This window comes from Rhipicephalus sanguineus, chromosome 2, assembly GCF_013339695.2.
Source record: "Rhipicephalus sanguineus isolate Rsan-2018 chromosome 2, BIME_Rsan_1.4, whole genome shotgun sequence".
In the NCBI taxonomy this organism is placed as follows: Eukaryota; Metazoa; Arthropoda; class Arachnida; order Ixodida; family Ixodidae; genus Rhipicephalus; species Rhipicephalus sanguineus.
The window spans coordinates 196,258,333-196,275,675 of NC_051177.1; the positions used below are offsets into that span (position 1 = coordinate 196,258,333).

General features: G+C 47.2%; 2 protein-coding genes across 3 annotated transcripts in view; one reads left to right on the top strand and one right to left on the bottom strand.

The window, feature by feature from the left end:
- Positions 1-13,448, bottom strand: part of LOC119383956 (KRR1 small subunit processome component homolog) — a 368,573-nt gene extending 355,125 nt beyond the window's left edge. The window contains exons 1-5 of one of the 2 annotated variants that reach the window (XM_049412725.1): positions 13,335-13,365; positions 10,494-10,675; positions 8,740-8,874; positions 3,792-3,917; positions 64-147 (exon numbers count right to left, since the gene is read on the bottom strand). In XM_049412725.1, the coding sequence (XP_049268682.1) occupies positions 64-147; positions 3,792-3,917; positions 8,740-8,874; positions 10,494-10,675; positions 13,335-13,350 (543 nt within the window). In that variant the 5' untranslated portion in view covers positions 13,351-13,365. Of the gene's footprint in view, positions 1-63; positions 148-3,791; positions 3,918-8,739; positions 8,875-10,493; positions 10,676-13,334 lie in introns of both variants that reach the window. The other variant, XM_037652234.2, reaches the window with a different exon arrangement.
- A 208-nt stretch (positions 13,449-13,656) lies between these two features.
- LOC119383957 (putative transferase CAF17 homolog, mitochondrial) lies at positions 13,657-17,013 on the top strand. Its single transcript, XM_037652235.2, has one exon. It carries the CDS (start codon positions 13,820-13,822, stop codon positions 14,912-14,914), a length of 1,095 nt encoding a protein of 364 aa, XP_037508163.1. The 5' UTR covers positions 13,657-13,819; the 3' UTR covers positions 14,915-17,013.
- The last annotated feature ends 330 nt before the right edge of the window (positions 17,014-17,343 follow it).

Here is a 17,343-nt window from a genome sequence, read left to right on the forward strand (position 1 = left end):
CAATATGCTGCTGCATAATGTCGATATATAACTGAGAGAAGAAAAGAGACAATGATGCCTCACATGCTGCAGTCCCTTGTATGGCCCGAGCGCAGCAACTGTGTTACCCTGCACCAAGACGTAGCAGTTGGTCAGCAGCTCAATGGCCTGCATCGAGAAAAGCAGAGAGGAAGTCGTAGATGTAGAGGGCCCCCCATCAAGGCGCCAACGTCGTCGAACCAGAGGCTGCTGAACAAAACTGAGGGCATGCACGCAACGCATCGTGTCAGTGAACAATGGAAACTATGGAAGGCACAAGCACATCAACTTGAAGGAGGACCCATAGGCAAGAAGCAAGAGCATGTAGTAGATGTCACGGAGCACAGATGTTAAGGAGCATAGCAGTCAAGGCACTGCTATGCTCATAGCAGGAGAAATGCACAGGTGAGAGCTGCATACGCTAGTGGTGGGGTTCATCAGCACTCCAGGCACCTGCTGAATTTCATTGGGTCTCATCCATGCACTCAAGTCTACCCAAGGCTCCACAAGCATTTCGTTTCCTTTGTACTTCTAGTACTGTACTTGCACGGTTCTAATGCACACTTGTTTTCACTAAATGTAGCCCTCAGGTTTATGTACACATTACAATTGGGCTAAAGAGCGATATCAGCATCAAGTTATTTTTTTTTTCTAAGTTTCCTAGTGTAAAATTACTTGTGCGTAACAATTGGAGGCACACTAGAATCATGCAAATAAGGGAAATTAGTATATTATACTAAACTACTGCAGCACTGGCATGCAGAGGGTGAGCAGAAACAACAAAAATTGTGGTAATACATAACAACCATTGACATAAAATACAAATTATGCCACACACAAGAGCCTCCTATTGCAACTGAATCGTTTCATATGTCTCAAACAAGGAGTACTACTGAAGTACTCTTTGCTTGTATGGGTAATGAACTTGGGCATTGAAACTTGTGCATCGTTATTGAATCCACACAGGAGCCGTCAAGTGAATAAAATAAAAGTTATGTGTCTTGACACACAAACACACAAAACTGCATACGTAAGGAAAAGCAACACATCATCACATAGAACATATGTTCACAGGTGGGGATCATGACCTGCTGTGACCAACAGTGGTACTAGAAGAAAAACCTACATCTCTGGCTGGAATCAATGTTTTGACAAGGGCACTTGTCTGTTTACTATATACTGGCAACAACTGATGCCTTGATGGAAGTAAAGTTCACATGATGCAACACGGACTGATTTCTGAAACATCTCTTGTCAGGCCACTGTTGGTCACAGCATAGCACATAAGAATATAGATAAATCAAACCGTGAAGCTGCTCCCAGCCAAGTTGAATGCATTTAGATACAAAAAAACTCCCGCAGACTGGAACTCCACCGGTGTCATTAACAAATATTCCTCACTCTTACAAATTGCCTTTTGGAAAAGTCACATCGCATTGCCTCTCGCTGCAACGTGTCTCCAAAACTTCAAGATAATGCAAGCACCAACACTAGGCACAACGAAAGATCGCACACGAAGTGACCAGCCATCTCGGCTTGCTCAGTCATTACACCCGCCGCAGCATAAAAGCAAGACAGAGGGCATCGGTTACCTGCACGTTAAGCTGCAGCGACCACAACTTTGTAAAGCATGCGTGGCTGAATGGACTAGTGAAGTCGCGTGATCTCTAGGACAAACTGCCCCCCCTGCTGTTTCACACCTTCCTCTTTCCCTACCTACTCGACTACGGCTCAGCTGACTAGAAAAACAGGCCTCTCTCCGAGGTACGAACGCGATCCCCTCTGAGGCACAAACTGCACGAGCAGTTCGTGCCCGTGCAGTTCTTAAGCACACTAAAGTTCATGAACACTTATGCACACTCCAGAACACAGATGTATTAGCACACCTCTTATTCTACCTGTATCCACTGCAGCAGTTTTCTTTTTATTCGGACAGCCTGTGCTGTCCTTACAGTATCGCCACAGGAAAGCCTTGCTCTACAGCGTTTTCTCTCGCCATGCTTTCCTGAGACAAGTGCACTCACCTACTGCCAGACTACTATATAGCACGCACAGAAGAAGACTGAGCATGCTCCCTGGCTCCCCCTCCCTGCTTTCCCATGCCATGTCATAAAATTCTTACATGCAGACAGGTGTTCATTTTAGGACACTAGATTTTACAAAACCACATGCACAACACCGTTCATAGGCTAATGCAATAAATATCTCAAAGCAACAAGTGATCTAAACACCTCGCCCAACAGACCCTTTTCATATTCTGCAAGTGTGCTTCCCTGCGCTGCACATTTACCCAACTACAATGGCGGCACCTGTCGTGCTTCAAGTGGAAATGAGGTCCTACTTGCACCTGCTAGGCCCTATCTATTATGCGTGTTTATATCAAGTGAGCTGAATCTTCATTTTCCATGTCACAGCGCAAGCAAACCGAGTCTGAGGCTGTTTGCAGAAGCGACTAGCTGCCAATAGTTGGGCTAACTGCATCGCAGGAAAGCTAGCTTTACAATTATGGAAAGGGTCTATTAAAGGGGCCCTGCGACACAGTTTGAGCATGTCTTTTTCATCGGTTCTTCTGGTACTGTGGAATGCACCGATATTGTTGCGCAAGTGGCAACGCCGAAATCGAAGCGGTTATAACTTTAATTCACGGGATAAACTACCTTCATTTCGCACTATGGCGACGCACATCGGCCATTTCTGTAACAGGAAGTGACGTGATGTCATGTGACAGTGACGATAAAGACCGTTCGTTTTTGATTGGCTCGACGCGACACGTGACGTGCAATATTCATATGGTCGTAGCTAGGCCATATTACGGAGGCCTAAGAGGAACAAAACCCCTTTTTATGCTTTCCGAGAAAGAAGTGATTCCTGTTTCTAAGTGGTATATTTTCAAAACAACGAACACGACGCTAGGTGCGCTGTGGAATGGTAATCAAACGATACTCTTCCGCGTTTTGTCTTTTGCGGCATCGAGCGACACCGGCCACACCGGCACCTGCGAAACACGCAACGCTCAGTTCGGCACGATGCTGCCAACGAAAAAAATAATTCTAAACGCTTACCGGCCGACGCCTTCCGCGTCATCGGGCGTAGCGTTTCGTCTGGGCCCATGGAGCCATCCTCGCGTTGCGCGGGGCAACGTTACGTTGGCGCGGGGCTCAGCGACGCACTTTCAATTTGCAATGGCGTGCACGACATGCAAGCAATCGCTGCGTCGCAAGAGCTCGCGCTCGAGGTCTGTTAGGTCTTCTAGACTCATTTTGTGCACTGCACGACAAATCATGGGAGCGTCTGCTAGCGGACGCACGTGGTTTGTCGTAAGCATGGTAACAACACCGTCAAAAAGAGGGGTAGCAATGTACTGTGTGAAGGCCACCATGAGGTGACATTTCCGGTGTGTCTCTATAAGACGCGCACGGTGATTGGAACCGGTCTTTGACGTCAGCGGGAGAGTGAAATTCGAAAAAAACGTTTCTCGTCGTCGTCTGCTTGAGTTTTGAACTTTGAGGACTAATAACTTCACTTTTCGTGCACCAATTTCCATAATTCTTTTTGCGTTCGTCTCGGCATTCATAACTACACGCATTTGCAGTGCTAAATAAGGCAGTCGCAAAAGTGTCGCAGGGCCCCTTTAAGCAAAGTTTTTTTTCAAGACACATGGGTATGGAGGACATCAGTTTGGGCCATATACTACAGTGACCAGTGAGAATGTTAGCCCCAGTATAATGAGTAATCTACACTAACTGCCACCATAAAAAGCAGAGTGTGCAAACCTTGAGTGTGGTGCCATTGGGTCCCAGCAGCCTCTGTCGTCGCTTGATGAAGCGTTCCCGGTTGCGCACCAGCCTGCCAATCTTCACAATGTCACAGCCCACACCGTCATCCAGCACTCGGATGGCCTGGAACCCAGAAAGAACACACATTACTCTTGGTGTAAAATTAAAGGTCCTAACCGTGGCTGTCAGGCCGAATGTTTATAAAGCAGTACTAGGCACGATATTTATAAAATAAAAGAAGTGGCCAAATGTGACAAAGGCACTTGAAACTGTAGACAAATAGTGAGGAGGTGACTGCCAGCAGAACCAAGAAAAACCAACAACATAAGCTTATGAATGAAGCATTCAAACGATGCCTTGGAAGTGCTCATAAACATTTTGAAAAGCCAAAGTACAAACTATAGTTAAAAGCATGCTCTTTCCATAGAGCAATAAATCTGCCTACAGAGATTCTAATTACTAGTCCATAGTGAAATGTTACGGTATACAGTGCTGGGATACATGAAATGTAGCCAAGATTAACTAAAAGCCAGGAGGTGCCATCAGCTCTAGTTGTGAGGCGGCCCTACATCACTCAATGCGTGGACACAGCTGAGCAAACGTCACATGCCATTCTGAACAATGTCATAACGCCTGCTGCTATGCCCAACAATTGTGGCACGTGGTCAGCTCACTCTCTGAGCCAAGGGCGGCGCCAGCGGGGGGTACTGGGGGGCAGTTGCCCCCCCCCCCCCGCCTTGCCCCCGAAGATAAAACATAATCATGACGCAACGCATAAATTCCCCGCCTTCCTGACCCCCTCAAAGGGACTCACTTGTCATGGCTGCCCACCAGCCAAAAAATCCTAGCACCGTCCCTGCTCTGAGCCGCAACTCCCAAAGATAGAAGAAGCTATATATAGAAAACTAAGACCACCGACGACGCTTCCGCACTCACCACGGGCTTGCCTACTATCTCGGTGCTCTAGACCTTGCTCTCCCAAGATGCGGACACGTGACACTCACACAAAGTTCTTCAAAAAGCTTGCAAAAAAATCCTTGGCATGCCTACACGTTCAAACACGCCACAACAACTAGTCGCCTCACTCTCAAGAAAGCATGCTGTCAGCAATTAAAATCCATGCTGAGCATGCTCTATCCACAGTTCAAATAGAAATTGCCTTTGTTATACTTCTCGTGTTTTCAGCCACGTACGGCATGGTCGTGGTTTTATGTTGGCAACATTGATAATGTTTATGACGTCATGAAAGTTAATAAAGAATGGCCGCAGCAAGCGGCTGTACACATTCAAGTTGCATCAGACAAAGTGTCGACGTCTCCTGCTTCCACGATAGAACAGCCTTGAACCAAGAAAAACTGTCGCCAGAGTACCACGTTGGCTGTCAGGGTCTCTCACACTCAAGGAACAATGGGCACAGTACACTGTAGTGCAAACTGACAAAAGGGCATTTATTTGCATCTTTTGTATAGAGCTGTGCGAATAGCAAAATTTTGGGTGCGAAGCGAATTCGAATATTGAAGTGTGAGTGCGAATCGAATCGAATATTTTTCGAATATTTCTCGAATATTTCTAGAATATTTTTCGAATACTTCGAAGCGAAATTGCAGAAAAAAAAGTTAGGACCCCTAGGCATATTCTTATGAGATAGCAACATGAAAGTGTTTCTTTTCGCTAGGTTGATGAAGCGCTGGCAGGATGGTGTTTCATAGTTGTCTTATTAAAAATGAGGCAATGTAGAGGCCGAATTGTATTTATGTACATGATTTGGTGCAACTAAAGTGTTGCCGACAACACTTTGCACGTGATAGGCAAAAATGCCATTTCCTCAGCCTCTCCTCCTCTTTCAACTTCTGTGGAAGCCCAACTGATGTGGTGGACAAGGGTGTGCTCCTTTCAAGTCCGGAGTTCCAAATCTGCCTCGCAGACGTCGATATATAAGAACATCCGAAATACTTGGTACTAAAAAGCTTCGGCTTCCGATTTTTCGGACTTCCTGCCCAAATTTCAGGTCCAAAACAGCATTAATTGAGCCTCCACCTCCGCCACATCTTTCATCTGCATGTTGTAACCAGCGTTTTCTTGAGTTAATACATTTGCGACCGTAGCGAAGCTTGAAAGGCAGCTTTGCCGCAATACGGGGGTGTGATGAGGTGAAGCATATTGAAAATCTAGGGACCACTTCCAATCGGACGTTGACTGTGTCTTGGCGAAGTTCGACCGTAACGGAGCTTGAAAGGCAGCTTTGCCGCAATACCAGGGTGTGATGAGGTGAAGCATATTGAAAATCTAGAGACCACTTCCAATCGCACGTTTACTGTTTTGCAAAGTTCGACAGTAACGGAGCTTGAAAGGCAGCTTTGCCGCAATACGAGAGTGTAATGAGGTGAAGAATATTGAAAATCTGAAGGGGTCACTTTCAATCGGACGTCGACTGCATTTGTTTTTGGGAAGTTTGAATAGTTCGAATAGTAAAATTCCAGTGCGAATCGAATCGAATAGCAAACACTATTCGAAAAATATTCGAAATTTCGAATATTCGCACACCCCTACTTTTGTATAGTGAGCCCACCAGCCGAATTATACAATGAATAGCCTGCCAATATAACAGTGCAGAATTGACATTGTTCGACTCGCCACACCAGGATAACAAGCAAGTAAACTGGGCCCCTATTGGAAACGCAAGCATATGCTGCCCACGGGCAGGGTTTCATGGTTTGGCTACTTTGCACCAAATTGGCTACACTTTCAGGCTGTGGGCAGGATAAATTTTTTCTTGGCTCCTTTTGAAATACCTGGCCTATCGCAAGAATTTTATAGAAATATGTGTAGCTGATATTATGCAGCAACTTTGGCAAATATTTAGGGCACCGAACAACCACAGCATTCCATATCTGTTGAAGCATGTTCATCATTATCACCAATCCAACATGGGCACATTCATTTCATCTAAAGAATCCAAAAGCTTTATGTGGGCAGCTCCAGCTGGAATGCAAACTGTGGCGCATACAAGTGGAAGGGATCAGTGTGCATAAACCAGTCGTAGAATTCTGGACAAAGGTACACAACTACAAAGGTTCGTACAGCTGAAACACCATCTTGCAGAGAAAGCAATAACGCTGCTTGCCCTGCCGAAATCAAATGCGGAGGCTAAGCGAGTTTCCTCAGTGACAACCTTCACAATTACTGACTTTAGACACAGAATGTTTAACATTCTCCCAATCTCATTTGTAAGGATAAAGTGCAGACAGCAACTGAGGAACGTCAACAGCTTCGACCTTGGCATCCCTCCTGAAATGATTGCCAAATGAACTCCAGAATTTAGACTTGAACTACAGCTGTAATTCCAATTGTGTGATCATTATTGTGTAAGGTAAATATTTTAGATGCGAAGTATCTTAAGGTCGAGCTCAATCCGGCGGTGGTGGTGGTGGTGGTGTGCGGCGTGACCACCCTTACTGCGCATGTGCATACCCTCTCCACACACCTCCTCTCCACTCACCCTCTCCCCTTTCCCTCTCCACTATCTCTCTCCCCTTCCCCTCTCCACATTCCCTCTCCCCTTCCCCTCTCCACATTCCCTCCCACTTTCCCTCTCCCCTCCACCTCTCCCATACCCCTCTCCCCTCCACCTTTCCACTCTTCCTCTGAAACGCGGGCTAGACATGCCGAAATTCTCTCCTGCGCAACGCCGCGATGAGCTCGAGCGCATGCGCGCCCCCTCCCCTTCTCTCTCCTCTCCTACGCTGCCCCCCTCTCGCCCGCCTGTTGACCGCGTTCCCCGCTCGCCCTGTGAGAATTAACGGCCAGGCTAGATGGAAGATACGACGCGCGTAGCGTCCCTCTTCGCGTTCCACGACGCGAGGTCGCTAGCATGCCCAACGAACGCCAACGGAACGCGGTCGTGCAAGTGCTCCGGCTTCGCATCGCCTCATGGTCCCCTTTAGCGGGAGATGGTGTAATTTTAGTTATATAACGTGTTATTTAATGTGCTGTTTGCTTCAGTTATTATATATGCATTTCACAATTAATTTTTTGTGTTCTTAAAGCTTTGGCTGAGATAGCACACTTACAGTAACTCACTAAAGCAAATCCAAGTTTCTCCTTAATTTTTTATCCTGTTTTGGCTACATTTCTGCCCCTGGCCAAGGTTGGCTACGTTTCTGACTACCTTTCGAGATTTTTTTTACTATCTATCACATTACTGACTTGGCAACCCTGCCTGCAGGTCACGTCTCACTAATGGAGGCGCATTTGGGAGAACGGGAAGAGGCCTGCAGGGACGATCCGCAATATTGCCTTCACAAAGCTCTTATCACACGCGGAAGAGTTGACAACACGTGACCAGTTGCAAAGAAAAAGAGTAAAAGGGCCGTTCCTCATGGTCCCCCGCCACCTTGCCTCCAGGTGGCACCACCGTAGGAACTGGGCACCACCCTCTGCACTATAGTGACTACACCAACTTCGACTTGGCTTATGACCTGCGGGGAAGCCATCCTACAGGACACGCGGGCGCCATGCAGTGCAAACGACTTATCAAGGGATGCCAGCATCCCCACAACTATAAAATGATGTAAAAAAGTGTGCAAAGTAGCGCAATATGATTGACATGCCAGTGAATGAGAACACATTCCCGGCTCAGTTTTGCCCTTGACAGTAGGAACTTGAGCCTGGGCTTGTGCGCTGTCAACTGTACCTACCAGATAACTCATTGTAAGCTGAAACATCATGTTTAGGCTGTAGCTCAGATAAAAAAGAACTAAAATGCATGAAAGTATCATTCCTCATGCCCACAAATGTAGCATCATGTAAGTGTGACACCCTTGTCACCTTTAACCATTCAGTCAGTGAGGTAAAACACGAAAGTTTTCTGTGAATAGGCTACATGTGCACATAAAGAGAGCACTCTCTACAATTGTGTTTGGCTGCCCATCTTACTTATTCTCACCTGCTCGTATGGTACACTGCGTGACAGGAGCTTAATCATGTCGCGTGCCTTGAGAATTATGTACGGGTCCCACATCTTGCGCGTTGTCGTCACCGTCATGCTGCCCTCGATAACGTCCAGCTCAGCGTTGACACCCTGAAACGTGACGAGATGAAAACTTGTTTTGAATAAAGAAATTAAAGAGAGCACTTGGGACAAATACCGCACTATACCAATTGTTGCTCACGTCACAATGCACTCAACAGCTTCAGTGTTCAGTTGCAATGTTAACCCTCACGGTAGCTTAGTAGGTAATGTTTTGCGCTGTAAGCTCGAGGGTGCGGGTTTCATTCCTGGCCATGGCGGCTGCATTGTAAAACAAGGAAACGAGCCCTCGAAAATTCCCTTCCTTCATTCATTCATTCATGGCAAAGGTCTCGTTCCGGCAGACTCGATGCCTTCAGGTAGTATGCAAGGGCTTATTGGTCAGTTGTCCGCTCGTTAAAGGTTCACGTGCTATGTGACATCATCTAGCAAAAGCAAAGAGTGTTCCACACTCACCATCATGGCTATGAGCGGCACCGACTAACACTCCCAGGATTCGCAGGCACATAAACATCCCACTAAGTGGACGACCGTTGCCGTAGCTCAATTGGTAAAAGCATCGGGCGCGTAATCCAAAGGTCGCAGGTTCGGTCCCTGCCGACGGCAAGTTGTCTTTTTGTCCACTTTACTTTCTTCACATCAATATCACAATTACTACAATACACTCAAAACAGTAGAATTAGCGTCCTCTATAACCTTCCTTGGCTGCATTATCTGCTGGTTTTCATTAAGACTGTGCCAAACAGATTAACGACCCCTCAAAAATTCCCTTCCTTCATTCTATTTCCTGTGTGTATATCAGGCGTCTGCAGCTCTTTATTTTAGATAGTTCTGATCAGTATAGAAAGACATACCATAAGGAAGACATACCATTTATGCTCTATTTTGAAAACAATAATAATATCTGGGGTTTTACGTGCCAAAGCCACGATTTGACTATGAGGCACATCATAGTGGAAAGCTCCAGAAATTTTGACCAGCTAGTGTTCTTTAACATGCACTGACATCACACAGTACACAGGCATCTAGCATTTAACCTCCATTGAAATGCAACCGCCGCGGCCGGGATTGAACCCACGACCTTCGGGTCAGCAGCCGAGCACCGTAACTACTACACCACTGCGGCAAGCGGTATCCTAAAAACAATCGTGCATTAACAGTGAAAACCAGACTTCATTCTACATATCAGAGCCAGCTTGTGCATCACGTAACCACTTCAGTAAGGCACGATTCCAGCTTTCCTTTTTCATTTTCAAGGAGGGTATGGGGGATCTGACACCGAGTTGGTCACTGACGACACTTGTATGAATGCTTACAATCAATGATATTATCACTACTGTCATTAAAAATTAATTCACATCCCAGCAAGCACTAAACGACACATTAATAGGGAAGATTAACTCCCCAAGTTTATCAAGTATCGTACATTGCATGGCACTGCGCTCACAAATTTCAAGAGAGGAGCTGGGACTTCCAAACATGCCCTCTGGATCTGCGCATGACTTCAGCATTGTCAGACTGCCTTGAAGTGATCAGTCAAAGTTGGCATAATAACCAGTATCAGCACAAAAGAAAACGTGGTGACCCAATAAAACATGCCGAGAAAGAGCACACATGGCAAGGTTTGTCTTCTGTTACTGGTGCTTTGTCCGTCATACTAGAATACCCACATGTTCGGAGAGCGTCTTCTTGACGAGAGGCCAGCACTCACGCAGGTACTTCTCACGGTACTTGGGAAACAGGGTGGCAAAAGCACTCTCGCACAGCACTCCATGCGGGTTGTCCTCCTTGGTGAACGCCGGCAGAGGCATGGACCAGGCACTATCGCCCGAAGGGCCAGCAGGCGTGTCATCTGGTTGCAGATAAGGTATGCACCACTTTAAGCGCTGCATTACAGACAAATCCATGGCCATAGCTGAGTAGCCATGGTGTTGCGTTTATGAGCACAAGAAACCTGTACAGGCTCTTTTGTAGCTTCACACGAAAAAACAGGTGGACAATCCCTTTCACAAACGTTCCTCGAAATTACGGGATCCCACATTATGGGCTTGCCATTATCAGTGTTCCCGGTGCTTCAAACTGTCTATAAAGTCACCCTCACGCTGCAACCTGCCAGACGCTTCGTTTGCCCAGATGGCACAGCAACTGCGGATAGCATTCAGAACCTTCTAGAATGTCATCAAACACTCCAATCAGATAGCTTTCACAGTGCAAATAGTGGAGTGCAATCTTGAATGCCTTCACTGTGATTAAGCAGGAATCTACCATTACGCATGCACAGATAGCCAATGCATTCGATCCTCGGATGAGATTTTTATAACCAACTGCGCTCACCACTACCATTGTAATGCGAGCGTTACCTGCCCTGTTAGGCACAAGTTCATCCAATAAAGAGTTGAATTCCCAATAGATGCCTTGACAATATTTCATGTTAAATTGTTTCACTTTACACCACAACTGTATCTCTTCAAGTGTGCAGCCCTGACTACAAAAATTGGGATAAAGGGCATGCAGTTGACAGCCAAGTGAGTTGTGGAAATGGACTGTGCTTTTTAGGTACACCTGTGTAATGTCACAGTACGAACATGTTTTGTACCCTTGTATGTTTTGGAACAAGGCGGTGCATGCCTTAAACTTGAGGCTGTGTGGAAGCAGGAGAATACTAACTTTTCATTGCTGCCATGATCTTCGAGCTCCTGTTCATATTAACACACACAATCATGCCTTTTTTCTTGTTCAGTTTCATCCCTGCTTGTCATGCATCACAGCTCCATGCCTCTAAAATCACAACGGCCATCGCTAGTCACGTTTTTACATATTTATATACAACAAACAACTTATTCAAAATCTTCTGAGTGCTTCATATCTTTTTGCACAAACTGAAATTTCAGAATAACTAAGTGGTGCGAACTTTCACAACATTGGAAGATCCAAAGTGCCAGGAAATGAAATCTTATGCATGCTGTGCATTCATTTTGCGCACTTTAACCAACCACAAAAAATTTTATGTCTAAAAATTACACTGCCTGTGGTAACCAGGGTGTGAAACGAAAAAATGTCACATCATGATGCCCGTTTTTTTTTTTCCTCCAAATATTTTGAGAGATTTCTTTCTTTTTTAGGAAGACCTTATTTTTTGGTAGTGCACCTTACAAGGCAAACAAGCAATCTCATTTGTGTAACTTCGTTTCTCAGCCACTGGACAAACTTTATAATTCCTTTCTTTACCCTGTGACAGGTGCGACCTCTCTGATGTGATGGAGGGCACTGTGATCACCACTAGTCAGCCTGACGCAGCATGTGCTTTTTGGTTGCTGTCACAACCCGTATGCACAAACAATGAATATCATGTCGTGTGCAACACATCATTATCTTCAAACAAGCATAGAGCTATATGCTGAGTATATGCTGAACACGTTCAAATAGCATCCCAAGAATGACTTTGTGTAGGCGCATTTTTGTACAACTCATCAAACATAATTTGCATCTTGTTTAAAGTAGGTCAAAAGTAATATAACAATGAACATTCTCACATCAACTATTTGATCATAAATACGGCCTGTGCGCTTACACTCACTTGCAATCAAATGGTGTACGACGTAATAAATTGGCGGTGCACCCTTTCTGTGGAAATGATCGGTAATGCTAATGCGGTTAGCAGTTTGCGGTTGGAGTTGAACGTCCCAAAGCAACTGAGACTCCAGAGAGACACCGTAGTGGAGGGCTGATCCGGGTAATTTCGACCACCTGGGTTCTTCAACTTGCACCGACATCGCACAGGTTCGCCAATTTGTGTTGTGATTGATTGGTGATCTGTTTCATATGTTTATGAAGATCAGATGCATGTATGTATACCCAGCCATACGAGTCGGTGTGAGCAGAAAGAGGTTGGATTAGGATAAGACACAGATACCGGAAAGCGCATCAGGTGCCTAAGAATGTTAATCAGATGAATAGAATGCCCCAACTTAAACTGCCGACCGTAGCAAAAATGAACTGCAAACGGTACGCGTAACACCTTGCAACGATGAAGCTGTCATGACAGATGCGGTGCTCGTTCGATCGCGATTGGCTAATTTGCAAAAGCTGTGAAAAGGAGCCAGTCAGGGTTGAGGAATCCTGACCAAGCTTGACCGAGATCTAAAGTGTACTATGTGACTAAAGTGTACTGTGTGATACCCGCATTACATTCGTGCCCATGTTTCTAACTGTTCGTGGTCGCTCCCCAATTACCACAGTGGGGCTGTTTCTTTCCGGACTTTCGCATTAACTTCGTATTAGACAGGCCTTTTCTCTATTAATCGCAAGCCTCTATATTCTACAGCATCAAGTGATACATATTCAGTTGTCCCAAAGCATGGCCAAACCAACTTATCGTTAGCCCGTCCTTTTTTCGCACCTTCTTCTCCTTGGCCCAGATCGTCTAGCCACGTGCAAAAACTGCGCAAATCTCTGGACACTAACTTCGCACCGCATAAAGCATCAAAGTTTGCGGCGAACAGTCAACTTACTAGGTTCGTCGGACATTTCGGCGCTTGCTAAAAAATGGCCTGAGAAAACGCAACAGCTGTAAACACACGGCACATGGACGCTGACATATTGTTTCCCATTGTTGCTCCCACGCGACCCTTTTTGTTTCTCTGCTAAACGCTTACAGGTGTTTCTTCTGTGTTCTCCAGCTATAAATGCATAAAAGTTATATATCCTTATATAAAAGTGTTTTTGTTCATATCAGTATAAATGAAGAAGAAGAATTAGTGTAGAACGTATAGAGTACTCAGTTTGTGAACAATCGAGTCAGCAATAGCAGAAACCGTAGCCAAGCACGACTGTCTGCTCGTCTGCTACATTTGCCGTGGTACATGGTCGTTCTGGTGTTCTGTGACATGATTCGCTTATTAATGGTCCGATAACGTCGGATCTGCACCTGGACGTTGTTTCAGAATGGTGTTGCCGTAGTCCCTCGCGTCAAGTGTTCTCTGCTTGCGTGGTTAAAATGCAGGGCTTCGTCGCGCTTGCTGCTGCAAGGTGCCCGCGTCCTCTGGCCCTCGTTGCGACTTTGGCGCGGCGTCACCTGTGCAGCAAGAGTGACCACCAGAGACTGATCGTGTGCGAGTCGCTGGCAAGCTCGCGCAAGCTAGTGCGACTTCGCGGTGCCGAGAGCCTATCCTTCTTGCAAGGCATGGTCACCAACGACACGCGGCATCTGAGTGCGGCTAGTGAAGAGGCGGCCGGCGGCAAACCCCGCCGTTGCATGTACGCGCTCATGCTAAACAGCCTCGGACGCGTGCTCTACGACCTGCTCGTTTATCGACCAGGTACCAGCGAGGACGAAGTGCTCGTCGAGTGCGACGCGGACGCCCGGCAGGGCTTGCTGCGACTGCTGAAGCTATACCGGTTGCGCAAAGCCATCGAGATCGAACCGTGCGACGACCTGGACGTCTGGGCCGTCTTCCGTCCTTTCTGCGGTGCCGTGGACGAGCCGCCGCCGCCCGCGGACGACCACTGGCCGGTCGTGACGAAAGGCCGCTGCGTCGTGCGCGACCCGAGGCTCAGCCTCCTGGGGCTTCGAGTGCTAGCGGACGCCGGAGAAGACGTGGCGAACGCCGACCCGACCCTGGTGCGCGCCGACGGCGAGGAACCGAGCTACCCGCTGCTTCGCATGCAGCTGGGCGTGGGCGAAGGGCTTCGCGAGCTCCCGCCGGCGGCCTGCTTTCCGCTGGAGTGCAACGCGGACTACTTGGGCGGCGTGAGCTTCCACAAGGGCTGCTACGTGGGCCAGGAGCTGACCGCGCGAACGCACCACACGGGCGTGGTGCGCAAGCGCCTCATGCCGGTCATCATGCTACGCGAAACGAGCGCGCCGCTGCCGCCCGACGCGGTGGTGCGGAACGCGGCCGGAGCAGCGCTGGGCAAGCTCCGTGCGCACCGCGGTACGCTGGGACTGGCGTTGCTGCGCGTCCAGGAGGCCCTAGCTGCCGACACGCTGCAAGTGGAGGGCGTGCCGCTGAGCGTCGCTAAGCCCGGATGGTGGCCGCGCCAGGTCGCGAGGCCGGCCGCTGCAGTCTCTGAGGGACAGGCGACCACGTAGGCCTACCCGATGTCCAAAGCTTCGCGGAAATCCTGTGGCCCACACTTAATACGATCTAACACGTTGCGTTTATGCTTGCACTTTGTGGAGTCTTGCAGTTCTTTCGTATCTCGAGGGCTCCCTTATATTAGCGAGTGACGAGAGGTCGCCCCATTGATCACAAGCACAAATAAGGAGCGACTCCAGTTAACACCACTTAGCACAGCCCGCCTGTCTACACTCCTGTATGCCTCACAATTGGTTGTCTGCTCATGCCGTTGTTGCCTCATAAGAGATAATAATAATTGATGGGGGGTTTTACGTCCAAAAACCATGATATCATTATAAGGGACGCGGTAGTGTAGGGCTCTGGAAATTTCAATATACGGCTCTGATTTCAACCATCTGGAGTTTTTTAACGTGCACCTAAATCTAAGGGTTTCGTGGGTAGCATGACATGAGGGCCAAAGGAGTGGGCTAGGGAAGATCCAGGCTGCGACAGGGCAAAAGGTAGCCAAAGAAAAAAAAATATGTTTAATTCATAACAAGGACAAAGTATGAAGCATGTGGATGAAGAAGCTCTCAACGCTAGATGCACCGGCCTTTTATAACCAGCGAGACGCTAGGAGAAGAATGCAGCTCCACAGTTCAGAGAGTGTCCAGTGTCTCTGATCTGAGAGGGATGCCAATAAGGGAGAGAGCACAGCACATGGGCTGCACATTCTGAACAACTCGGCGCTGGGGCACATTCTTCGGAAGCCACGCTCAGAGTCCAGCCTAGGGAAGCCTTTAGGGTCGCAGCACGTTCATAACAGCCTCCACTGAAATGTGGCTGCATCGGCCAAGATTCGATCCCGCAACCTTTGGGTCAGCAGTCAAGCACCATATTCACTAGACCAACACGATGGCTGCCTTGTAAGAGAGGCAGATGTTTTGTTCTTGGGCCTATGACTGGCTTTGTTTGTTTTGTTATCTCTTAGGTCTCATTACCGTTTGCAACTGCAGTTACACGTCTGAAAAGTTGAGTAGCAAGTGACTAACCAAAACAGTCTCTTTTTGGCAAACTTTTAGAGCTGTAGTTAGTTCAGTGAGCTGTTCTCAATTAGCTACAGTTTGTGTGAACACTGCAAACCACACATAGATGAGCAGTGTGGATGCTGAGGTATTGAATACGACCCAATATGTGCATGTACGGTACAGTGCACTATTAGAGGGAATATGGGAACGTGTGGTGGGTGCGCTGTGCAGATGATGCTAGGTGAAGAGGACATGCCAAATCATGCACATGCTCTCCAAGTGTGCAGGGTTTCGTTTCTGTCACTTCGATATATGGTGCCAGAAGGCAAGAGATGCAAGATTGTGTGGCTCTGCACGAAGGGGTATGCACAGCATATTATTTAGAAGCTGTCAGGCACGCCTCTGAAGGCTGCAAAGTGAGGCAACAGGTCACCAAGTGCATTAATAAACCCGTAGCGTTGATGGAGGCATTGTACCGCTCACTGCCCACATGCATGAGTGCAGTCAATGGCGACATAATGCGCACTTAGAAAACGGCCGGTCTGCTAGTCAAACGACATTTCTTGAAGTAAATGAAGCCACCCACGATACAAATGGTGAGTTGTTTCTTGCGACGTCATAACTTCAGACCAGAAGGCTTCTTTCACCAAGAGTAAAAGCAAATGTGGGGTGCAAATGTCAACACTTGTCCCGTGCTGAAAATCTGCTTAGAACGAATATTTTGTGCAAAGGTTTCAAGCAAGTGCGTTCATCAAGCAGTGATAGCACAATGAGTGGCAGCAGTGCTTTGTTGCAGGCAATGCGAAATGTCTCGGCATTTGATGCTTGCAGAGCATGCCTGTGATGGGGCATATTCTTCATTGCCTCGCATCTTTAGCACAGCACAGTTGCCATGTGCTACGATGTTCCCTCTAACAGTGGACTGCACTGTACATGCTTTACAAAGACTCACTGTCACAATGCATGGCTGTGCTGTCTTAAATGTTGGCTGTACTATAACATGCAAATAGCGATGTTAATATAGAACTCCGGCGCAACTGACGCAACTCGGTATATGCACAGAAACTTGCATGGCGCATATCCTGCTGTAACGATCATCCTATATATCAAGGGCGTAGCCAGTGGGGAGGGGGGGTTCCAACCTCCCCCCCCCCTCCGAAAATTTTCAGTTTTGCTTGCGTGTATATACACACGCACAAAAATGCACGCACGGGCATTCATAAAGTATTGCTGAACCCCCCCCCCCCCCCCAAAAAAAAAAAAAAAAATTCTGGCTACGCCCCTGCTATATATACATATAGTTTTTTTGTTTTTTACATAACTGCAATAGCTTTGTATCAGGCCATCAAAGTTGCTCACGACGACAATATCAAAGTGCATGCACACGTGGGTACCTGTCCAGTTTTGAAGTGCAGTTCACCTTCAGTACATGC